The sequence below is a fragment of the Rattus norvegicus genome, chromosome 2 (genome assembly GCF_036323735.1).
Source record: "Rattus norvegicus strain BN/NHsdMcwi chromosome 2, GRCr8, whole genome shotgun sequence".
Lineage (NCBI taxonomy): Eukaryota > Metazoa > Chordata > Mammalia > Rodentia > Muridae > Rattus > Rattus norvegicus.
In genome coordinates this window covers 152,493,337-152,517,932 of record NC_086020.1, presented here as the reverse complement: position 1 = coordinate 152,517,932, position 24,596 = coordinate 152,493,337, and the positions used below count along the sequence as shown (strand labels likewise).

The 24,596-nt window shown below is 40.3% G+C and overlaps 1 protein-coding gene and 1 long non-coding RNA gene across 8 annotated transcripts; one reads left to right on the top strand and one right to left on the bottom strand.

Annotated features, from left to right (window-relative positions):
- Positions 1-1,600: 1,600 nt before the first annotated feature.
- Positions 1,601-9,160, bottom strand: LOC134485923 (uncharacterized). The gene is made up of 2 exons (XR_010064301.1): positions 9,034-9,160; positions 1,601-9,001 (listed from the first exon to the last, which is right to left on the bottom strand). It is a non-coding gene; the product is annotated as an uncharacterized LOC134485923 (long non-coding RNA).
- Ccnl1 (cyclin L1) lies at positions 9,078-22,764 on the top strand. Of its 7 annotated transcripts, NM_053662.3 has the most exons (11): positions 10,465-10,859; positions 11,081-11,155; positions 11,732-11,841; positions 17,337-17,457; positions 18,317-18,381; positions 20,063-20,162; positions 20,254-20,358; positions 20,443-20,584; positions 20,822-20,933; positions 21,033-21,131; positions 21,969-22,764. In NM_053662.3, exons 1-11 carry the CDS (start codon positions 10,554-10,556, stop codon positions 22,315-22,317), a joined length of 1,584 nt encoding a protein of 527 aa, NP_446114.1. In that variant the 5' UTR covers positions 10,465-10,553; the 3' UTR covers positions 22,318-22,764. The 7 variants fall into 7 exon arrangements, 6 of the variants coding, with proteins under 6 accessions (XP_063137208.1, XP_063137210.1, XP_063137209.1 ...); XM_063281137.1 differs by lacking the exons at positions 10,465-10,859; positions 11,081-11,155 and adding an exon at positions 13,431-13,503; XM_063281136.1 differs by lacking the exons at positions 10,465-10,859; positions 11,081-11,155 and adding an exon at positions 13,431-13,577 and having other exon boundaries at positions 11,765-11,841.
- Positions 22,765-24,596: the final 1,832 nt, after the last annotated feature.

Here is a 24,596-nt window from a genome sequence, read left to right as displayed (position 1 = left end):
GCTTTACGTCAACTTGACGCAAACTACAGCTATCTGAGAGGAGGGAACCTCAGAATGTCTCCATAAACTCTGGCGGTAGGTAAACCTGGAAGGCATTTTCTTAATTAGTGATTAATGGGGGAGGGCCAATTGTGGGTGGTGCCATTCCTGAGCTGGTGATCCTGGGTTCTGTAAGGAGGGAGACTGAGCAAGCCATGAGGAGCACGCCAGTAAGCAGCATCCCTCCATGGCCTCTGCATCAGCTCCTGCCTCCAGGTCCCTGCCCTCTTTGAATTCCTACCATCATTGCTTTTAATGATGAGTAATGAGGATGTATGAGTAAAATAAACCCTTTCCTCCCCAACATGCTTTTGGGCATGGTGTTTCATGATAGCAAAGGTGACCCTAACTAAGACAGCCACCTATCTCCAGTCCCTGGCCTGACATCCTCTTGACAATCAGGTAAAACTTTGGAAGTGTATTCTTAGCAAACCACTAACTTCTACTAAAGTATCTGCAACCTGAAACAGTGTTTCCACTGGGAGTGCAACCTACCTACTTGAGCTCCCCACAAATATATTTGGTCAATGCATTTATGACTTTGTTTTGGAACTGCTATAATGTATCAGCTCCCGTGGTGGTATATATATGAGTCTATTCTTGGATGTCTTAGTTAGGATTATAATTTCTATGTTGAAACACCACACCCAAAAGAAGTTGAGAAAGAAAATTTATTTGGATATATCCTGAGTCGGTCAACTGAGGGAAGCTACAGCAGGAACTCAAGTTGGGGAGAACCTGGAGGCAGGAGTTGATGTTGAGGCCATGGAGGAGTGCTGCTTACTCGCTTGCTATATATGGCTTGCTCAGTGTAGTTTTACAGAACCTGGGACTGCCAGCCCAAGGCTGTCACAGTCTACACTGGCTGGGCCCTCTCCCACCAATCACTAATTAAGAAAATTTTACAGAGACATTCTCTCAATTGAGGTTCCCTCCTCTCAGATAACTATAGTTTGTGTCAAGTTGACATAAAACTAGCCAGCACAGTGGGTCATATTTGACTCAGAATAAACTATCTCTTAACAACTTTTGAGTGTGGAGTTGTGTTTTGCACTAACAATGTCATGTTGACCAAATATTTGTTAAGGCTAATGATAATGTAGGCTTGCATTTTTATCTCGAAGTTTCATGTGAGTAGCAATTATCTTTATAAGACTTTATTATCCTTTATACTAGGTTGCAAGAATTGTTCCTTCACATGTGGTTGCTGGGAAAGTTTAAGGATTGTATAAAGTATACAAAGAAAACCACGAATGCTTCCTTCTCTCCCACCTCCATTCCAGAATATTGGTTTGGCTGCTGTTCTGAAGACTGAATCCAGACCTCAGCTACTCTTGTTACTTCTCTATTTTTTTAAAAATATATATGAGTACACATAGCTGTCCTCAGACACACCAGAAGAGGGCATATGATCCCATTACAGATGGTTGTGAGCCACCATGTGGTTGCCGGGAATCGAAAGACCAGAACCTTTCCCCAAAACACAAACAACCAATTTATCACATTGTTGGTTTGTATAGTATCTTAGTTACTATGGCGAAACACCATGATGAAAAACAACTTGGGAAGGAAAGGGTTTATTTGGCTTACACTTCCACATCATAGTCCATCAAGAAGGGAGTCAGGACAGGAATTCAAAGCAGGGCAGGAGCTGGAGGCAGGAGCTCATTCAGAGGCCATGGGAGGGCTGCTCAATGGTTTGCTCCTCATGGCTTGTTCAGTGTCTTAGGGTTTTATTGTTGTGAAGACACACCATAATCATGTACATGACTCTTACAAAGAAAAACATTTAACTGGGGCTGGCTTACAGTCTCAGAGGTTAGCATTAATGTCATGGTGGGAAGCATGGCAGTGTGCAGGCAGACATGGTGCTGGAGAAGGAACTGAGAGTTCTATATCTTGATCCGCAGGCAGCAAAGCGATACAGACACACTGACCATGTTTGAGCATATGAGACCTCAAAGCCCACCCCGCAGTGGCACAGGTCCTCCAATACCACCACACCTACTGCAACAAGGTCATGTCTCCTAATAGCCTCTCTATTGGCTTATGGGGGTGTGTGTGTGTTGTGTGTGTGTGTTGTGTGTGTGTGTGTGTGTGTGTGTGTGTGTGTGTGCACCATTTTTATTGAAACTATTCAGTCTGCTTTCTCATAGAACCCAGGACCACCAGCCCAGGGGTAGCTCTACCCATAATGGGCAGGTTCCTCCCCCATCAATCACTAATTCACTAATTAAGAGAATGCCTACAGACATGGTCTGCAGCCTGATTTTATGGAGGCATTTTATCAGTTTCCCTTCTCTTAGATGACTCTAGCCTGTGTCAAACTGACAAAACTAGCCATCATACACAGTACATTATATTCCTTAAAGAAAGAATTGTATCCATCACTATCTCCCCAATGCCCAGACCAGAGCCTTGCACGTACTTGTCAATAAATAAGATTTTAAAAATTGATGAATTTTTCACAGCCATCAATCCAAAAGTCCCTGGGGCCACAGTAGGCATTAAATCCTGACCATTAGGTGGGTAATTTTTATTTCCTAGGACAAAAAAGGTAAGTGTATTTGTGTATTCTGACTTCACCTGACAACCTTTGGGAGTTTACTGTTGATTTTCAATGACACAGTCATGGTTATTCATGGTAATAAGTTTCCCAGGAAAAATCAGAAACTTTAGTTGCTCTTCACGACATCCTTTTACAGGTGAAAAAAAGTTTAAGGAATTGCCTATATTAAGTAATTTGCTTAAACTCTATAAGCTATTAAACAACAGTGCTTTTTACTCGGTGAGTATTTTCAAGCCCGGCTCTTTACTTTTCTGTATTGACAAGAAATAGCAAAAATATAAAGTAAAATAAATTATTGGGTGTAGTGGTACACATATTTAATCCCAGGATTTGAGAGGCAGAGGCAGGCAAAAAACCTGTGAGTTCAAGTCCAGCATGGTCTATAAAGATAGTTCTAGAACTCCTGTGGGGAGACAGAGAAACCCAGTCTGGAAAAAATAAACAATCTCAAAACAAACAAGCAAGAAATGGAGAAAAATCTACAAGCATGTAAGTTTTATGTTTTGTTTGTGTTTACTTCCTGTTTCCTTTTCCTGAGACTGGAAGAGGGGGTCATGTAGCTCAGGTTGGCCTGTATCTATATGGAGTGGAGGGTGACCTTGGACTCCTGGTCCTCTTGCTGTCTCCACCTCCGAAGTTTTGTTTGCAAGCATGTACCAGCATGGCTGGCTGGCCCAGTTCTTTAAGACAGAGTCTTAGACATTACCCTAGGTCGGCATCAACAGTCTCCAGTCTCAGTGTCTGAGTGTTGGAATTGCAGACAAATGCCAGAGTCTTGTTTTGTTTTAATTTAACTACAATGTAATAGCCTTTGGTTATAAGACAACAAATTCACATGTATAAGAATTAGGACCTAAAAATATGGAGGCCAACTTTCTACCTATTAAATTCACCGTCACCCAGGCCTGAGAGACGGCTCAATAGTTAAGAGCACACACTGTTGTGGGGCTGGGAATTTTGTTATCAAAACAATTCCAGAGGACCTAAGTTCAGTTCCCAGCAACCACATCAAGCAGCTTATAACTCCCTGTACCTCCAGCTTCAGGGGGATCTGACCTCTGACTTCCACAGGGGAACCTATACTTACATGCACGCGCGCGAGCACACACACACACACACACACACACACACACTACTTTTTCTGTCAAGTTGACACAAACTTGTATCACAGAGAGGAGGGAGCCTCAATTAAGAAAATGTCTCCATAGGGGCTGGGGATTTAGCTCAGTGGTAGAGCGCTTACCTAGGAAGCACAAGGCCCTGGGTTCGGTCCCCAGCTCCGAAAAAAAAAGAACCAAAAAAAAAAAAAAATGTCTCCATAAGATCTGGCTGTAGGCAATTTCTTTGTTTGTTTTTCTTTTTCTTTCTTTTTTTCAGAGCTGGGGACCGAACCCAGGGCCTTGCGCTTGCTAGGCAAACACTCTACCACTGAGCTAAATCCCCAACCCTAGGCAATTTCTTAATTAGTGATTATTTGTGGGAAGGCCCAGCCAAGGCCCAATAGTACCACCCCTGGGTTAGTGGTCCTGGCTTCTATAAGAACCCATAGGTCCTATAAGAAAGCAGGCTGAGCATGTCACAAAGGAGCAAGCCAGTAAGCAACACATTCCTCCCATGGCTACTGTAAAAATTCCTGCCTCCAAGTTCCTGTCCCGTTTAAGTTTCTATCAGGACTTTCTTCAATGATAAACTATGATATGTAAGCAAAATAAACACTTTCCTCCCCAGGAGGAATGTTTTTGGCTATGTTGTTTTAGCAGAGTAACAGAAAGTCTAAGACATAGACATAATTAAGACAATAAAAATACATCTAAAGACATTAACACTGATAATTTCAAGAAGCAGATGCTATTTTATATACATGTAAAATGTAAACTTTCTAAATACTAAGATGTGTGTATACATGTGTGTGTATATAGATACTTACTAAAGATCTAGTCCACCTAATTTACTCAAGATAATGTATTGATTCGTAGCTGATTTGAACAGGGCACAAACATCACAAGGCATGGGCATCTAGAGTGGCTCGCAGTCTCATTCCAAAACTCACTGGCTTTTTTCCTATTCACAGTAAGTAGGCATTTTACCATTGATCTACATCCCAAGTCTGATCACAGGCTTCAGACGATGCTTACAGGTATTGATGAACTATTAAGAATAAGTATTAATTTTCATATGAAACAGCTTTCGTTTAAAATTCTTAAAATGTTGCTGCTCATAGGCACATCAGTGGCTGACGTTTGACAGTGTCATAAGACAGTGCCTTAAACCCAAGAGAGTAAACAAGCAGAGCCTGTCAGCACTGTATGCAGTTGGGGTATGTGATTTGCTACGAACAGGACTAACTACATTTGTCAAGGATGCTATCTTACCCCCATTTAACCTGCGGGCCTGTGCTACACGGGTGGTGGTACCCTTCTCCATTCTGCAGGCTTTCATTCAGTCTACTTTTCTCGGCATACATAACTGACTCTCACTGGTTGTCTAACTCAGAATTAAGTGACAACTGACCTTTATTCCTCGTTTTAGAGATGGCTGGCTTCAGTCTGGTGGGCCACATTCAACAGAAAAAAACTTGATTGTGGCTTTTCTCTTTTTACGGGGCCTTTGGGATAGAGATGCTAGTGAAGTTTTATCTTTGTTTGCAGAACTGAAAGTCACCATGTGTCCTAGGGCTGTAGCAACAAATGGCCACCACGTAGGGGATCAAAGGAATACACATTTGTTTACTGTCTGGGGTTAGGTCTCCAAACTTCACTAGGCTGAAACCAAAGTGTCCCAAGGCCAGACTTCCTAATGTGATCATGCCCTGAAGCTGTCTTCCTACTCATGAACCGACCAAAATCCAAACTAGACGGACAATTTCTGACATTAAATGCCCCAAAGAATGGACAAATGTTTGTCAAAAATAAACACTTGGACTTTCATGATATTAATTCTAATCTAGCTCTAAAAACAGTTTGGTGGAATCAATGGCTTGGCAGCTTATCAAAACCAGGCGCCTTACCTCTTTGGGCACACACATTTATAGATATACCTCCAAAACTGCCCCCATAGCCTGTCTGTGCTCAAAGTCCAACACTTCTATTTTTTGGAGTTGAAGCCTTCTCCAGAGGGCAAGCAGCAATACCAGCAGGCCTCCTGTCGGAGTGGAGGTTGTGGACTTACTATAAGGACACAGAATAGAGCAGATGTGGAGCCCCGACAGCTGTAGTACAAAACACTACAAAGAGAAGACCATGGTATGAATGGGGCCTGGAGCTTTCTACTTCATATTCATAGTCTGGAAATGATCCAGTCTGGGGGTCTTGATTGGATTTTCTCTGCCAGTTTTAAAGAGCTAAAAGGCAGGAAAAATCCTGGAGGCAACAGGTAGCAACAGGAAATCTCAAGCACCTCAGAGTCAACAGTTAAAGGCAGAAGTTTATTGGAGGGTGAGGGATGCATCCAGACAGCAGACACACAGAGAAAAAGATCCTCTGCAAAGCAAATAGGATACTCTGAAGATGAAGTCTCTTCTTGGGGTATGGGAGTTCTAAGGCCTCTAAAGAGTCAACCCTACCTTTGGGCTGGTCAGTCTGAAGAAGATGGAATGGTTGATTGGTCTGAAACATGTGACTTGTCCTAAATAGGCCTTGAATTTGTTGAGTCAGTCCATCAGTAGGAGACAAAGGCTGCTAGGCTTTTGTCTCAAGTCCAGAGGTTGAGGAAGAATTTGGCCATCTTGGAAATTCCATGACTTTTACTTAGCCATGACGCCTCTGTCTACCTACCAAGGAGTCTAACTCTCACGATGACAGCACAGAACTGAATGTTTTTGGTCATGAAACTAAAGGAATAATTTTAATTCATGAAAGAAGATAGCAAGAGTAAAGGTGATCTCCACCAATCATGGGTTCAGTCCCTGAGACCAACATGGTTGAAGGAAAAAACCAATTCCTATAAGCTGCCCTTAGGCCTTCACATGCTTGCTCTGGTGTGCACAAACACACAAATACAACAAAAATCAGTCATATGGTTAGTTAACTTGTGTGGTCTATGCCCTGGTTTCTGCTGCCTTAGAAATTTGACTCTGAGACTCACATTCTACCTGATGTCCTTTATCATGACTTTTCCTTCCTTCCTTCCTTCCTTCCTTCCTTCCTTCCTTTCTTGGCACCTATTGGTTACCTAAACACTCTTCTAGGAAGTCCTTCATTTGGAGCTTAATTTCATTTTATTTTAGGCCCTTTTTGTGGTGTGTTATTAAATTCCTGTAGTATAATAGTGAATGAATGATTACTGAAGGGGTTGGGGATTTAGCTCAGTGGTAGAGAGGTTGGGGATTTAGCTCAGTGGTAGAGCGCTTGCCTAGCAAGTGCAAGGCCCTGGGTTCGGTCCCCAGCTCCGAAAAAAAAAAAAAAAAAAAAAGGAATGATTACTGAAGAAATAAAAGTACCAATATTGGTTTTAGAACTTAAAAACTAATATTTAAATGATAGCCAAAAGACACACTTGCCAGAATGCTGCATCTAATGTCATGAGAGCCATTTAAACACAGGGAATAAGATACTTTAGTATCTCAGGAAAGCCATTAGTCTTTCTGGTATCATCTGAATTCCACCTGTCTTAAAGCAGTAAAAATGTAACTTTCACTAAATTTCCTCTGAGACACATAGAACTCTGGTTGAACTAATAGGATCCCTGTCTATAAAGATAAGCAAGGCTGGGTGTGGTGGCTCAGGCCTCTAACACCAGCACTTGGGAAGCTAAGGCAAGATAGCTGCATCATGGCCAGCAATAAATGATAATAGTAATAACAGTAGAATATTATGTGTGTATACACACATTTATACTTATTCGATTCAGTCATTTGCCTCCCAACAGCCTCGCTTGACTGGACTTGTTTCCACTAATGCTTTTCTGTGAATAACATATGTCTTTACTCTTCCCTGAATCTTGATAATTCTAAATAAGCCTTGTCTTTCCACAGTTTAACATGGCTGTTTTGGAAGTGGATAGTAATTTGGAAATAAAACTTTCTCCATTGATAACTTACAATGTAATGGTTTTTTTCCAAACTTAGATTATATCATAGAAAGAATATGACAGTTACTTGACAAACAAAACCTCGAATAGTCATTGGCCCATCACCTCCTCTGGATTAGTCATGAATGGTACTTTAGTGACGTAATGAGGAACAAGTATTTATAACATGTTGAGCCATCTCTTCCTATGGTAGGGACGAAGGTCCTTGTGCTCACAGATAAGCAACAGGGGAACCAGGAATGCTTTGTTTTTTCAAGACAGGGTTTCTCTGTGTAACCCTGGTTGTCCTGGGACTTGTTCTATAGACTAGGCTAGCCTCAAACTTAAGAGATCCACCTGCCGGGCTGGAGAGATGGCTCAGCAGTTAAGAGCACCCGACTGCTCTTTCAGAGGTCATGAGTTCAATTCCCAGCAACCACATGGTGGCTCACAACCATCTGTAAAGAGATCCGATGCCCTCTTCTGGTGTATCTGAAGACAGCTACAGTGTACTTATATATATAATAAATAAATAAATCTTTAAAAAAAAAAAAAAAAAAGAGATCCACCTGCCTCTGCCTCCCAAGTGCTGGGACTAAAGAAAGGTGTGTACCACCACCTCCAGGTAGAAACCAGTAACCTTAATCACAGAGTTGTTCCTTCAAAAGAAGGCGTGTATAATTTGTTACCCACCCAGAAGGCTGGAAGCAGATGTCACTAACAGTCTGGTGACCTTTTCTGCCGTGTGGCCAAGACCACATCAAATCTTCTTCCAGACTCTTATCATGAGCATGTCATCTACAGAACTGATCATTATGGAAGGTATCAATGTAGTCAATCTATATGGATTCTATGTCACATGTACTTTACAAAGTATTGATAAAGTCACACCTTAAACTTTATTGTCCACATGGGATTGAGTTAAATATCACCAAGAAAATTTTCACCAAATTGTGCTGTGCCTAAAATATGCCTAGACTTGGTGGTGCAGCTATCTGAATCAGTTCTGCTGATGAGGACCCATATTCCTGTAAGTAACCCTCATAAAACTCATTGGTTCACCCGGTTGTTCTTTGGTGGTATCCATACTTTGGTCTGTGGTAGGTTCCCTATCTTTGGTGAGTAGTTGATGTGTCTAGTGTCTCACTAGGAAAAGTTTTGTCCCACGACATACCTCTTCCCTGGACTTGTGTCTCCTGTGCTTTCACAGGTTTGGATAAGAAATGCCTGCCACACATGGATCCCGGGAAGATCTTGTCCTTTAGCTAGTGGCACTGAGAGGTGATTTAATCACAAAGGCACATACCTCATAGATGGGTTAATCCCCTAATGAGGTCATAGCTGGACAAGCAGTTAGGAGTTGGTGACCTCCTTGAGGAACACGACCTCTGGATATATTCCTCCTTGAGGAACTCGACCTCTGGATATATTCCTCCTTGAGGAGCGTGACCTCTGGATATATTCCCTCTTCTTTCTGTCGGTGGCAAGGGATTTGGTTTTACCAAGTTCCCACACCATAAAGTTCTGCCTATACAGGGGCCACATGGCTGTAGCCTGAAACCTCAGAGACCATAAACCAAAATAAATACTCATTGTAAATTTTCTACCCGGTGTCAGTGACAGAAAGCTATTACAATCATAAACTTTTTGTTTTCTGAGATTTTTGTTGAGTACTGGTATTCCTGCTCTACACAGGGGCTTTGGTTTTTTTTTGGGGGGGGGACGACTTTGTTTCATTTTGAAGATTTTATTATATAGTTCTGACTGGCTTGGGATCAGTCTACCCTCTACTCAAGAGATCCACCTGTCTTTGTCTCCAGACTGCTGGGATCACAGGCCTGTCCCAATACACTCAGCAAAAATGAGCTGTAAAAATACCTTGCTTTGGTGACATCACTGACAATTATTAAGATGTATCCAAATTCTTCTACAGGTTCAAGGTTAAGGCACGTTTCATCAAGAAATTAAGCCTTAACAAAATAAAAATACCAAACCTTTGCACTGAGGTAAGGAGATTTTTTTTTTCCTCCCTAGAGGATATCTCAGAGGATTGAGCTGGAATAAAAAGATCATTGAGAGGCCACAGATCAGTTGTTTCACGGTCGACCTCAGCTATTTGGGACTTTTAGTGTGGACATAAAAACCACAGCTCTCATCTTAAAGGGAATAAAAGATGGTTGATTCTGGAGCCATTTTGATTGACCATGGCCCGGGGACACAGATTTAGGTTATCCCAAATTCCGGGTAAGATGAAAGCTTTTTTTTTCTTTCCGTTGACACGGGAATAGTTACTTTCCCCCCACTCTGCCAAACTATGGAAACCATTTAAGATTAGACTCCCCAGTGCAATGAAATCGCCCGTGTATTGTCCTCACCCTAAATCTATTTTTGGAACTAGGGATTTTCCAGATTACTGTAAACCCTGCGAAGTGAGGTCAGGGCCAGGCATGTATTTGTACGGCTACACCCCGACACCCACGCGCGCTCGGAGCTTTCCGGAAACCCATGCGCTGAAACTGAAGCTGCCCAGTTCAGAGTCACTTTGTTACGCATCGGTGTCGCGGACGGCCGGACGCTCCCCAACAAGCAGACCGTGCAGGGGTATCCCCGGCCGACTCACCAGGCCAGATTACTGATTATCTAGTGCCTAAAGGTACTACCAGCCCCGAGCGGCCAGCACCCTACCCTACTCTGCCCTGCCCTGGCCTGCCCTACCCACCCCCTCCGCCCGGTGCGACCAAAGCACGGAGGAACTCGTTGGCGCGCGCGCCCCGGGTGGGGTAGGGAGTGGTGGCGTGGTGACGTCAGGGCGGAAGCCTACGCTGCGCGCAGCGGCCTGGAAGCCGGCGGTCACGGGAATATCCGTCGCGCCGAGGACGCTGGTTAGTCTCGCTTTGGGTTCCGGCTGCGTCGGGCGTGCGTGTAGCTCGCTAGAACTATGGCGTCCGGGCCTCACCCGACATCGACCGCTGCCGCCGCCTCTGCCTCGTCCGCCGCCCCGAGTGCGGGCGGCTCCAGCTCCGGCACGACGACCACGACGACGACGACGACCGGAGGGATCCTGATTGGCGACCGCCTGTACTCGGAGGTGTCGCTTACCATCGACCACTCGGTGATTCCGGAGGAGCGGCTCTCGCCTACCCCGTCCATGCAGGACGGCCTCGACCTGCCCAGCGAGACGGACCTGCGCATCTTAGGCTGCGAGCTCATCCAGGCCGCCGGCATTCTCCTCCGGCTGCCGCAGGTGAGAGCCCCGGTTGGTTGCCGGCCTCTCCGCTGCGGCCGGGTTTCTCGAGAGCCTGTGCCGGGCGGCGGCGGGAGCCCGAGCAGGCAAGGGTGGGGGTGCGGAAACCGGCGGCGCCGCGCGGCCGGGGGAAGGGAAGTGAGCGGCCGCACAAAATGGCGGCGGCGCCTGGTGCGGGCCCGCCTGACCCCGGCGTTTCCGTTCTCCTCTCTTGTCTGCAGGTGGCGATGGCTACGGGGCAGGTGTTGTTTCATCGTTTTTTCTACTCCAAGTCTTTCGTCAAACACAGTTTCGAGGTAAGGGAGGCGGAGGCGGACGAGAAGGGATTTCTTCATCCGGAAGCGGGAAGGAAGGGGTAGTAACCAGCTATTCAAGAAAGGGAGTGGTTAGCTTTAGGCCTTTGTACCTAGTTCCCACCCATAAGGAAATGGGGCCCTTAGAACATGTTTCAAGAACTAGAAAATGGATCCCCAGTTCACGTGCTCTGTTACCAAGAACTGCGTTTTCGGGCCATTGCACAACTCTTGTAAGAGTTAGCTTGATTCTGGCCCAAAATATGAGCAGTTGAGCAATAAAACGCAAGAGCTGATAAGCCCGTGATCTAAAAATACCGGCTTTGATATTTCGCCAAAAGCCTCATCGTAACCTAGAGGGGGTTTTTTTTGTTGTTGTTTTTGTTTTTTAAGAACAAATTTGTTAAACCGGTCCGATCCACACAGACAGGTCTTTTGAGTTCAAGGCTAGCTAGTTACACAGAGAAACCCTATCTCGAAAAACAAAAGCAAAAGAATAAGTTTGTTAGACTTTGGGCAGAGCTATTTCCAGTTGAACTTTGTACTTCACTTTAATTTTTGTCTTCTGGGTTCTTTCAGATTGTTGCCATGGCCTGTATTAATCTTGCATCAAAAATTGAAGAAGCACCAAGAAGAATAAGAGATGTGATTAATGTATTCCACCACCTCCGCCAGTTAAGAGGAAAAAGGTAAGATTGGCCTATTGAACATAGTTTCTCTTGCTACTGCTGTACTGTGCACCAATCATCAAGTCAAAACATCTTTTCCCCCCTCAAGTCAGTATGGATGCAAAAAGAAAGCTGACATTAGGTGTTGAAATTCACATAGGAACATTGAAACTTTAAATACCACCCCATTAACCAGCTATCTGAAGTTTGTAGAGGCAGTTGCATTTTGGACAATCCTAGCAGTGCTGTGAAGCCGGTCCCTTGGCTTAAAAGTAAACAAGAAAGGGAGTACGGTTGGCTCAAGTGGGAGAGTATTCTGTAAGTTATTTTTCCCCTCCCCTCTCTGGAAAAATGAAGGCTGTAGTTCAAGTTAATTTTGTGGCAAAAGTTCCGTGTAGGTTGTTTTTCTGCTTGGAGTCCCAGTTTCTTCATCAATTGAGGTTGGCTTTTGTTAGAGTACTTCTCTCTCAACATTGAACTACGATAAATCGCATAATGCCGGATCTGAAAGGACTGGAGGATGATAAAGTTTGAAGTCAAAGGGAATGAACAGGTATTTTGTTTTGGTCAGATATAGTCTTAGTGAGTGCATTAGAAGTATAACTCATTGATTGAGTTGCCTTCAGATAGAGCTCTCTATTTGATCTTGTAAGAAAATAGAGTCTGAAACAGTATCTTTTAGGTGTAGTGATAACCTGATAACTTTATGTGGGCCGGTGTGTTATTAGGGTAGTACCAAAGTTTGTTGCAGGGCTCCCTGCTCTATGGGTTATTCTAGGATACGCTGATGGATATTCATGGTGTAGATTATTTTCTGAGGAATTGTGAGTTTGAAAGGAAGTTAGCTATGACAAGTTGTTTTGGGAGTTGGGTGTTGTTTAGCATATGCAGTCTTTATTGTGGAAGCTATAATAGGTTGGTGGTAGTGGAATTTGCCAGTTAAGCAAATATTATTAATGAGAGTTTGAAATGTTTATCATAGCCATTTTTTTGCTCTATGTTATTTAGCCCCATCTTTTCTAAGTGTGCCTAGATATAATTTCTTCTGTTTGAAAACATTTTTAGTTCTTTGTGAAGACAGTCGAGAAATGGGGAAATTTCAAACTGGTGTTTTGTATGTTCTGAGCTTATTTGTATTTCAGATTACATGGGTTGATTTTTTTTCAGGGTGTTCTTAAAACACTGAAATACAAAATTCTTTTTAGTGAAAGGACTCTTGTTTTAAAGGGACATTTTCTAATAGTGTATGAGTTGTTGAGCCAACTATAATCACAAGATCTTTTGGTGTTTTCCTGTGGTACTTAACTTTCCTTTCTAGGTGTCAGAATAGGATCATCTTATCTATAAAACTTCAAAATTTAAAATAATCCAATCTGACTGACTTGTGTTGGTTGTAACTTCATTTTTGATCATTAAAGAGAAATTTGATTTTGTTTCAATGTTTCAAGTTTGATTATAGCATGAAATTCTTAAAGAAGTTAATTGCATGGAAGCCCCCCTTTTAAAAGCAGGATATAAGTGTTTCTATGCATATTACAAGTTTACTCAGACATGTAACTTGTATATGTTATTAACTTCAACTCTTTTTTCCCTTGCAACCGACTATACAGCGACCAGCTACATTTACCAAAGCCTGGGTGATGTGGAGTGGTACATAGAGATGAAGCTGTCGTCATGGCAACAGTGAGTGAAGTATCGAAATCCCCAAGGAGAAGCCAGTGTTCTGAGAATAGGTCACTGGAATCGGGGACTAACAGGTTGGCCACTGGTGAACCATTTAGAGAAAAACAAACAAACAAACAAAAAAAAACTCCTGTTTCTTGTTATAAGCTTTTGTCTTTGCTGTCCAAGTTATTGAAACTATAGCTTTAAAAGGTGGTGGGGTTTTTCTGTTTTCATTTTCTTTATTTTTTTTGCATAGGGTATAGTTGGAAAGTATTCATAAATGTTAATACTCCTATTAGTTTGTCTTTAAGTCCAATTTACAAATTAACAGGTTATTCTATGGTCTTGGTAATTACAAGGGGTACTTTAATGTAGCTTTAAAGTCACTGTTTTTAGTCATGGCTATATGTAGAGTGTAAAATCAACTGTTCGAAGGGAAAATAAACAGTAAGTACCACTTTAGTTAATCCTCAACCTGAGATAACTGACTTGTCCCCCATTAGCTTTTTTATAGTTCGGTAATTCTTTAGAATAGCTGAATTCAAAGGAAAGTTAAAGCTATTTGTATTCACAGTTTACTGTTTCCATGTAATATCCCCAGTATATTAAGGGTCTTTTCTTTAAAGACAAGTCTGTGTTCATATCTTTTAAGGTTTCTGTTACAAGAACATAAACTTGTAAAAGATTTAACTACTTTTATTGGTGACTGTTTATGCTATTTTCAATGCATAAAATCTTCAGTTAACATTGAAAGAATGTTTCTGTTTACTTTTAAATGAGCATTAGAAATCTCTATGTTGAGTAGCAATCTTGTGTGTGTATTAGCCATCTGGTTTATAGTGTACTTCCTTGAACTACTTTCAGAGGCCTTGTAACTCAGGAGTGCGACCAACCGTGCTTGAACCCCCAGGTCTAAATGTGTTTTCAGGCATACTGCAGAAAGTAACTATCATAAATTCCTAATAGCTGGAAACCAACATTTCCTAAAGACTAAAATTTGTTTCAAATAAATAAATGAGCAAAGTCAGGTAATAACCTTTTCAAAGGTGGAGTTTGGTAGTCTTGAGTGATACTACCTATTCCTGAGTTCTCTGAATACATGAGGATTTTCTCCCTTAGTGTATATAGTGCCACCTCTTGTGTTGAACAAGGATGTTTATCTGATTGGGAAGAAATTCTAGCAAGCCTTGATTCAGATTACTGTGTCGCTAAAGATATTTCTAATTGGTAGCTGCCTTAATATGAAGAGCTTAGTCATTTGTGGAGACAGTTTTGAATTTCATCATGGTGTAAAATGCTTCTGTTAAGATAGTTGTTAATTTTGTATTCATTGAGCTTGCCTTGATTTCCGAGGTAAAATCTGAACAAATGAAGACAAGAGATTATGCTAACAGTGGCAAGACTGAACAAGAGCTTAGATGGTTGAGTTGTAGTAAGATTGTTAATGGGATTGCTTTCTTGGCCTGTTTTAAAGGCGTTGAGAAGTTTGGAATTTAAGATTGAAGATCTCACTTTGTAGTAGCCCAGGGTATCTGTAATTTATGATCCCTGTGTAAAACCACTTCACTCGTGGGAAAGGTACAAAGCCTGTACCTTTATAGGTTCTTAGGGATTCTTATGAGGTGGGGAATGTGCATATGGCAGAGTAGTAAATCTAAGATACTTTGAGCACAGTTAGTGTCCTTAAATTTGGTATCAGTTGATAGCTATAGTTGAAACAAGTGTTTGATTGCAAATTTTATTACAATTTAAAAATAGTTTCATAAAGCAAATTTTCGTAGTAAGTAAATTTTAACATATGAAGAAAAGTGAGTCAGAACTCTGCCTTTGTAAATGCTTTGTATATGGATTTTTAATGATGCTGTTTACTTACCTTCTGGCTTTTAAGAGTTAAGGGCCAAGCTGTGTAAGAAAAAAAAAAAAAACCACTGGAGCCTCCTTGACTCTCAGTACCAATTGAAGGAGAACCTTCTAATTAGTCTGTATTGGGATTGTCTCCAAAATTTCTTAGAATTCATATAAAAACTGAAAAATCATGAACCCTTACTTGGTGTCATTGGGAGTTTTCCATACATGGGTTGCTCCTATTTGAGTTAAATTTGACTTTTTCTCCTAAAGTGCAGTTTGTAGCTATTCTAATAAAATTGATTCACAACAGGCCATTTCTTACACTTTTTGATGTGGTAATCAAAATTGAACTTAATGAAAATTTTCCATCATTACTTTTTATTGTTTATAATGTTACTTTTACCAGCTATTAATGGTTTAGTACAAAGTTACAGAATAAATAACTGGGTTTTGTTTTTAAGTGAAAACAGGAAAATACAACATAGCTGGTTTTTACTCTGATAGCCTGCTACTAGGGAGGTAGTTAATGTACTTCATTGCAGATTTTTTTCAGTCTTGAGTTAACTCAGGTTTGTCTCAACTCAACTGATGGAGTGGAGGATGTCCTTGAACTCTTTATCTCCATGTCCTCTCCCCAACCCCTGCAAAGTGCTGGGATTATGAGGTGAGCCACTACTCCTGGCTCAATATTACAGGTTAGATTGTTTTATTATCTTTAAGGGAATATAAAATAGGTTTTGTTATTGTTGTGTTGTTTTGAAAAGATTGTATATTTGGTATTATATTCTCCCAAGACTTGGTAACTTGGATGAAAATGAATTGAGTATTTAAGAAAGCATTTCAATGTTACTCTGACCATATATTTATTGTACAGTATTTAATAAAAATGTACATCTCACTGGCTAGAGGTAGGAGTATATCAAACACCATGGTAAATTTGATAGGTTACCTTGACAATACTAAACTAGCAGATTATAGGAAAAGCCAGATCCTGGTTAGTTACACTTGACTGACATCTGACATGACTTAGGACTGGCTTCAGGATGAGCTTCATAGCAAGACTTAATTTAATTTATTTTATTTTTTTAAAGATTTATTTATTTATTATATATAAGTACACTGTAGCTGTCTTCAGACACCAGAAGAGGGCACCAGATCTCATTACAGATGGTTGTGAGCCACCACATGGTTGCTGGGAATTGAACTCAGGACCTCTGGAAGAGCAGTCAGTGCTCTTAACTGCTGAGCCATCTTTCCAGCCCCTTATTTTATTTTTTAAAGGATGATTTACATGTCGTATATATGAATGGTTAGATACCCTTTCCCCCCACAACCCTGGGGGCATCCCTCATCCCTCACAGGTCTCAAATGTGGTCTTTGAGTCTTAGTTCCTTCTCTGTGGCCTTAAAATCAACCTCATAGGAACTATAGTAACCCAAGTCAGCTAATTCACTTTTTACCTTATTTTTAAACATTTATTTCACTTGGCAGTTGAGCTAACTTGTTGGAGATGAGGGGGCTGTTAATTAAAGAATTAAATATTCTTGAAATATTTGTTTATAACATGTTATCTCAAAAGGGAAGTCAGAATTAATTACCTTTTGTTTTTGTTTTCTTAGCTTTTATTTTAACCAAACATTTAGCAAAGGGTTGATTCAATTTTTTAAAAACCTTTGTTCATGTTGAATTTGATAGTAAATCTTTCAGGAGTTGCATTAGTTCTTACTGTCCTTATTAGTGCCAATAATGCTCATCGCTGAAGCTGTGTGTAAGTTCAACAGACCTAAGCATGTGAGTTTAAGTTGTGTTAGGTTTTAGGAGCTTTGTCTAGTTATAGTTAGCATAACTTGGACAGCATAAGATTAATGCTTTAACTTGTTAGCAGGAGTTTAAAAAGCTGGTTTCTGTTGCCAATAGTTGGTTGGAAGGGAAAATGGAGATGCCACAAATAAAATTTCTTGGATGTGCAAAACAGTTTTGATTTTATTTCCTACAAACTATAGGACTCCAAGCCCCCTGATCCTTGATCAGAACTACATTAACACCAAAAATCAAGTTATCAAGGCAGAGAGGAGGGTGCTAAAGGAGTTGGGATTTTGTGTTCATGTCAAGCATCCCCATAAGGTGAGTTCTAAAGTGCAGACAATACAATTCGTAAGTATTAGGGCTTTTTCTAAAATTTTGAATTCCGTGTGGAGAGTTAACCTCAATTTTCAAAAGCTTTCTTTTGGATGTTGATATTTGTCAGTAAAATGGGAACAGGCTTTATTGTTTCTTTGTGAAAATGAATACTCTGGTTAAATTCTAGTTTTTCCTCCTAACAAACTCATGTGGGATTCTACATGGAAGGAATGAATTGTACAACTGTGGAACCTGGCACATTTAAATTGTGGAAAATGGCAGCTGCTTATTGTAAAGCATTAAAAGCTTTCCCTCCTGGCTTTTATATTACTCTTCTAAGCATAGGTGTAGGAGTTGGAACTGAGATAGATAGCCCTGCCTAGCCAGATGGCATTGGCTGGTATCTTCAACTTCTGAAATACGTGATGATAGTGTAGGTCCAAAAGCAGCTGTCATAAACTTGTATCCTGCATACTTATGTCTTGCTGGGAACCAAATGCAGGCAAGCACTGTATCATTGAGCTTTATAGCTTTTATTATTTAAGAAGTTTCAGTATGCTACACTTTATTTTAGAAATTAGTGTTCTAGAAAATACCGTGGCCGTTGTGTACTCTGAACATAGAGTTTGCCTTTTTTGATGAGTACCCTGAGAAACTAGAAAACAATTAACCACTTCTATAAGCACATTTTATAAAATTGAGTAATGTAATAACCAGCACTGAGTCTCAAGTATGCTTTAGGTTGTTGTATATTTGTAATTTTATAAGAATTGTAACTAACAGTTTTCAGTTGCATTATTCATTGAACTGTCTTGAAAGAACCACCAATATGCTAAATAGTTTTTTTCTCCCTTGTCCTCAGATCATTGTAATGTATTTACAAGTCTTAGAATGTGAACGTAACCAAACCCTGGTTCAGACTGCCTGGTAAGTTCCTTTTTTACATTTCTTCTTTAGTCAGGAAAACAGAAGCAGAAATAAAGTAAGTTTCATTTTTCTCTTTCCAAAATAATGAAATAAGTTTGTTTTTGGGGTATTTTGTGGTTTTTTGTTTGTTTGTTTTTGTTTTTTAACCAAAAGGTACATAATGCTTATTTCTGCTTCCTGTTTTCTTGGCTTGACTAACTACTTTTAATGGAGAACTCAATTTAACTTTGTTCTTTTTTCTACTCTTTAATTAAAGGGTAGTCCATGATGGTAAGTCATAGAACTCTGCCCTCTGCACTTCAGCCCATGACCTCAGGATGGCCTGATTGGCTAGCCTGCTCTCCAGCCAATCCAGTGCAAGCTCTCATCCGAGATTCACTGAAGTGGTCCATATCCATCTGGCAGCATCTTCTAGTTCTGTCGGGGTGTCAAAAGGATTTGTATATTTGCTTCTAGAAGTAACTATGCATCATGCCTATGTATTATTCAATGTATACCTGTAACTATCAAAATGAATATTTCATTTTTGATAGATTGTTGTCCAGCTATTATGAATTGTTTTTGTTTTTTGTTTTTTGTTTTTTTTTTTAATTGGGTTCAATTAAATTTCTACTTTGCAGTGTGTATGGCATCCTTTCTACCACAGGAGGCTGAGGCTACCTTACACTGGTAGTTTTAAATAGGTACCTGTTGCCGTTTTTTAGGTTTCTCTGCTATTGAGCTGTCACAGGCAGTGATATAAGAAGCAATTTTAAAGAGAAGTTGATGTTATTTAAATATTTTTGACCTTGGACCTTTGAGAAAGGCTAAGCAAGGAAATTGTGGTTTAGTCATAAATGATTCATGTAACTGCTGATAAACAAGCATTAAATAATTCTGGATTTTTCAAAAATGTCTTTTTATGACTGCCATGCTTTTGGATTCAATAGATACTGGTAACATTTGAAAAGCCACATTGCTTTATAAAATGCATGAGTTTTTAATGTGTTCTATGCAACAAATAACATTAATGAATAAAAGGATTTTATAGAAATAATCCATTTAGTTCCAGCTCAGGCTTTTTAGCAAATTGTAGAGTTTTCTAGTTAAGAAATTTCATGGGAAAGTCTCACTAGAGATTTCTAAGTTTATTTAATTGAACTTAAGTCATTGCTTTTATTTATATTTAACTGCAAAAAGGTATATTAAAACGGCCATTGTGACATATTTATTGTTCACTTCTCTACCTAGATTTTTTGGAAGTGTCTTTTTTTTTTTTTTTTTTTAATTATAAGTCATTTGGTGGATTCTTACTAAAAATGCCTTTTTACCCCTGTTCATAGTATTTTTAAAGAACTTGATTGACACTGCTTTTTCGTTATGGATAAAGGAGAGATGGTCAGTAATTAAGGCTTGAAGTATTGTTGGGAGTGGTGAATTCTGAACTTATCAAATTGACTTCTAAAACATTGCTTTTTATAACATGTTAAGGGAAGGCCTTGGGGGTAAGAGCTATATGAGTAATGTAGAATTACTTAAGGTGCTGTGGGGGAATGGTTAGAAACTGTTACATGGTGCCATTTAAAGATGTGAATATAAGGAGGAGAAAAAAGAATGAAGTAGATTGAGTCTCCAATTTTACATGTACTTCAGGAGAATTGGTTTGCTTATGAACTAAGCTTACAGCTGAAATGTTTTTCAGGAATTATATGAATGACAGTCTTCGAACCAATGTTTTTGTTCGCTTTCAACCAGAGACTATAGCATGTGCTTGTATCTACCTTGCAGCTAGAGCACTTCAAGTAAGTATTAGCCTGCTCTGTTTTGCAGAGTAAATTCCATGAGTTTTTGTTACTTCTGAGAAAGCCTTTGAACCATTCTTCTTTTGTTTAGATTCCATTGCCAACTCGGCCCCATTGGTTTCTTCTTTTTGGTACCACAGAAGAGGAGATTCAAGAAATCTGCATAGAGACACTTAGACTTTATACCAGGAAAAAGGTAATTTCAGTTACTGGTGCTGATGTCATTTTCAAGAGTCTGCTATAAAAAGGAATGCTAATTAACACAGTTTTCATTCAACAGCCTAACTATGAATTGCTGGAAAAGGAAGTAGAAAAAAGAAAAGTAGCCTTACAGGAAGCCAAGTTAAAGGCAAAGGGATTGAATCTTGATGGAACTCCAGCCCTTTCCACTTTAGGTGGTTTTTCTCCAGCCTCCAAACCATGTAAGATACATTTAGAATTAAATAACATTGTGGGCCTGGAAGTATATCCTCTTTAGGGAGATTTGGGCATTGGTCAGTTGGCCTAGAAACCATTAAGAAATTGTTACTGCTGTGTGTGTTGGGTGTTTTGGTTTTGTGAGAAACTTGAGGATTTAGAGGTATAGCATTGGGGTTATGTAAGAAACTTGTCCTCAGCTAAATCCTGTATTTATTTAATATATCCTTATCCATTAAAAGCATCACCAAGAGAAGTAAAAGCTGAAGAGAAATCACCAGTTTCCATTAATGTGAAGACAGTCAAAAAAGAACCTGAGGATAGACAACAAGCTTCCAAAAGCCCTTATAATGGGTAAGTATGTATACCTTGAGCACTGAGTGTTAGAACTTTGTAACAATTGTTGCACCTCTGAAAACAATATAACAGATATGGCCTGCATCTTTTTTTAAGTGTAAGAAAAGACAGCAAGAGAAGCAGAAACAGCAGAAGTGCCAGTAGATCAAGGTCAAGAACCAGGTCACGCTCTAGATCACACACCCCAAGAAGACAGTAAGTAATGGGTCCTGGGTGGTACAGGCTTAGAACCCTTAAAAATTAACATGGGTTTTTTTCCTCAGAGTTAGGAATAAGTATTTCAAGTTTTTGTTGTGTTTTGTTTTAAGCATGTTTTATTATTTAGCACCTAATTTACTAGTTACAAGTAAGCATGCTTAACATGAACTTCTGATATAGAGGGGAAAAACTTAGGGACACACTGCAGATGTGTGTGGGGTTTTTTTGTACATGCATAGGTTGTGGTTATGTATAGAAATTAGGAAGATGTAGAAAGCAGTTTACTCCTTCACTTCATGGGTCCCAGGGACTTTGGACTTGGCAGTGTAGCAGGGACCTTTACCTGGTGAGCCGTTTGACTGACTGATTGTAAATCTTACAGCATTTTGTTCATTCTTGTCATGTGTTCCACTCCTCCCCACAATTTGAAGTGTCCAGAAAATGTGTGTGTGTTGGGGGGTGTTATTTATGTTATTATGTTCCTTATATCCAATTTGTTAGAAATGTGAATATTCCACCAGTGCTGAATTACACAGCCTAAGACTCTTCTTGTCAGCTTTGTTAACAGATTGCAGATTTCTCGTGTTGCTTCAGTGGCACACTGAGCAGAGGTACTCAGTGAAAAACCATGTAGTTTTAGGACACATTGGTGATACACTTTACTGGAATAGGATGTTTTATCTAACAAAGTTTCAAGTGAGAGGTCAGGATGGGGAGATTGAGGACATAGTTCAGACTTATTCATAGCTGAGTGTTTGAACCTGTTTGTGAGCAGCACTTAATGATCTGGTCAGTAGACACTGAACCCTAACTTGGAATTTTTATTGCCTTAAGTTATAATAATAGGCGAAGTCGATCTGGAACATACAGCTCAAGATCAAGAAGCAGGTCTCGCAGTCACAGTGAAAGTCCTCGAAGACATCATAATCATGGTTCTCCTCACCTTAAGGCCAAACATACCAGAGAAGATTTAAAAAGCTCAAATAGACATGGTCATAAAAGGAAAAAATCTCGGTCTCGATCTCAGAGCAAGACTCGGGATCACTCAGATGTTACCAAGAAACACAGGCATGAAAGGGGGCATCACAGAGACAGGCGTGAAAGATCTCGCTCCTTTGAGAGGTCCCATAAAGGCAAGCACCACGGTGGAAGTCGCTCAGGACATGGCAGGCATAGGCGCTGACTTTCATCCTCTGACACTGCATCGGTCCCTGGTGTTGCCCATATGCAGTGTGACGATGTATGGACTCAATCAAAACATGAAAAGCAAACTGATTAGGGATTGATTTATTAAAATTGTCTAGGTTTCTAGAAACACTGAGGACATTTTCTTTTGAAAAGAACTATGTTAAGGTTTTTTGCACATTAAAATGCCCTAGCAGTATCTAATTGAAAACCATGGTCAGGTTCAATTGTACTTTATTATAGTTGTGTATTGTTTATTGCTATAAGAACTGGAGCGTAAATTCTGTAAAAATGTATCTTATTTTTATACAGATAAAACTTGCAGACACTGTTCTATTTAAGTGGTTATTTGTTTAAATGATGGTGAATACTTTCTTAACACTGGTTTGTCCGCATGTGTAAAGATTTTTACAAGGAAATAAAATACAAATCTTGTTTTTCTAAACTGCTTGAAATATCTTATTTAAATTGCCAAGAAGCAAAATTTTTATGGCAGATAACTAATTTTTTTTTGCAGAAGTGTTTTTGGAATAATTAAAATGTCTTACCTACATTATGTAGTTGATCATTGTGTATATAGGAAAAGCAAATAGGAATGGCTTGACACTGTTAACCACTGAAATGCAAAACCTGATTTGAACTTACTGTATCAGAAGATAATTTCGAATTAAACTTATTTGTAATGTGAATTTACCTATTGAATAAGCCAAAACTACAGTATAATGAGGTCATAAAGTACAAATTGTTCACAAAGAAGGTTATTTGGTGTGCTACTTAGATTAGGTTATGTTCAAACATCAAAAAGTTAATTGTAATCTGAAGTTCTGTGGGTTCCAGTCTTTAGGCACACGTCAACACTAAGTGGCAGGCACATTTTACCGTAACCTCCGCCATCTCACCAGCTTCTACATGATTTTTTAGAACTTGTGTTGAGACACTGTCTCACTATAGCTCTTGCTGGGCTGGACCTCAAGAGATTTATCTACAAATAAACCAAAAAGGTCATTTGCAAACTGAGAGACCAGCATCTAAAAGTATATAAGGTAGACTTGGAAGATAGGAATGTGGATGAAAGCCATGGTTTTTCCACACCACTCATTCTTCCTCCCAACTTTATGGCTTTTTTGTGATCATTGGTTTGTCTGCATGTATGTATGAGTAGTGAGGGTTGGAATTAAGAGTTTGAGAATACCATGTGAGTGCTGGGAATTGAACAAATCCTCTCCAAGCATAGTCAGTACTCACCTGCTGAGCCATCCCTCCATTCACAGGTTCCACTTTCATTCTTGCTGTTGTTGCTGTGATAACCTACATCAGGTAGTGCGCCCATGTGCATGTGGGTATGGAGCCATCTGATGGAGCTTGGACAGCCTACTGGCCAGAGTGACTGCCTCTCAGCAGCCATACTGAGTAATTATGCCAAGGGTGTGGGCTCAGGAGTTCCCTTTCCTAAACTTTAGGACCTTTTTCTAACTTCTAATACACATTCCTACCAGTCTCCCTTCACTCTTCCCAGCTCTACCTCCCCTCCCCAAGATCTGCTGCTGCTTTTCAAAAAATGCAGGCTTCCCAAGGATAGTAACAGCATGGCATACCTTGCAGCAAGCCCTTATATCAAGGTTGGATGAAAAGCTGGTAGGAGGAAAGGGGTCCCAAAAGCAAGCAGCAGAATAAGAGATCCCCACTCTCTGTCTCATAAAAACCCTAAGCTAAGCAACCACAGCATACTATGCAGAGGACCAAGTGAAGACTGCTACTATAGTCTCTGAGCCCTGCTTTGCTGATTCTGTGGTTGTCCTTCATATCTGGCTCCTATTCTTCCCTACCTAGCCCAAGCTCTCCACCTGGTGTATTGTTTCTGCATCTGCTTCTATCAGCTGCTGGAGGAAGCCTCTGATGAGAATTGGGCTAGGTATCATTTTGTTGGCTTTTAAAAAATGTCAGTTATATTTGGTTCTATTAGGTCTCCAGACTATCTAGTTTCCAATTCCTGGCCCTTCAGTCAGTGTCTGGGGTGAGCTCCCTCCCTTGGAGTGGACCTCAGGTTAGACCAGTCACTGGTTTGCTATGTCCACAAGCTCAGCCACATCTTGCAGGCAGGACTGGTTGTGGGCCCTGTGGGTTTTATGGCTGGGTTGGTGTCCCAGACCCACCACTGGATGCCTTGCCTGGATACTGAAGATGGCTGATTGAGGCTCTATATCCTCCATTACCAGGAGTCCTTGCTAGGGCCACTCTCAGAGGTTCCAGGATGTTTTCACTGTACTAGGTTTCCAT

Bases quoted from the DNA above. Each gene is read 5' to 3' on its own strand.
- Ccnl1 (NM_053662.3), top strand. From the start codon at position 10,554: ATGGCGTCCGGGCCTCACCCGACATCGACCGCTGCCGCCGCCTCTGCC. The intron at 20,934-21,032 runs GTAAGTATGTAT...TCTTTTTTTAAG, and splicing joins TCCAAAAGCCCTTATAATGG to TGTAAGAAAAGACAGCAAGA. The intron at 21,132-21,968 runs GTAAGTAATGGG...TATTGCCTTAAG, and splicing joins TCACACACCCCAAGAAGACA to TTATAATAATAGGCGAAGTC.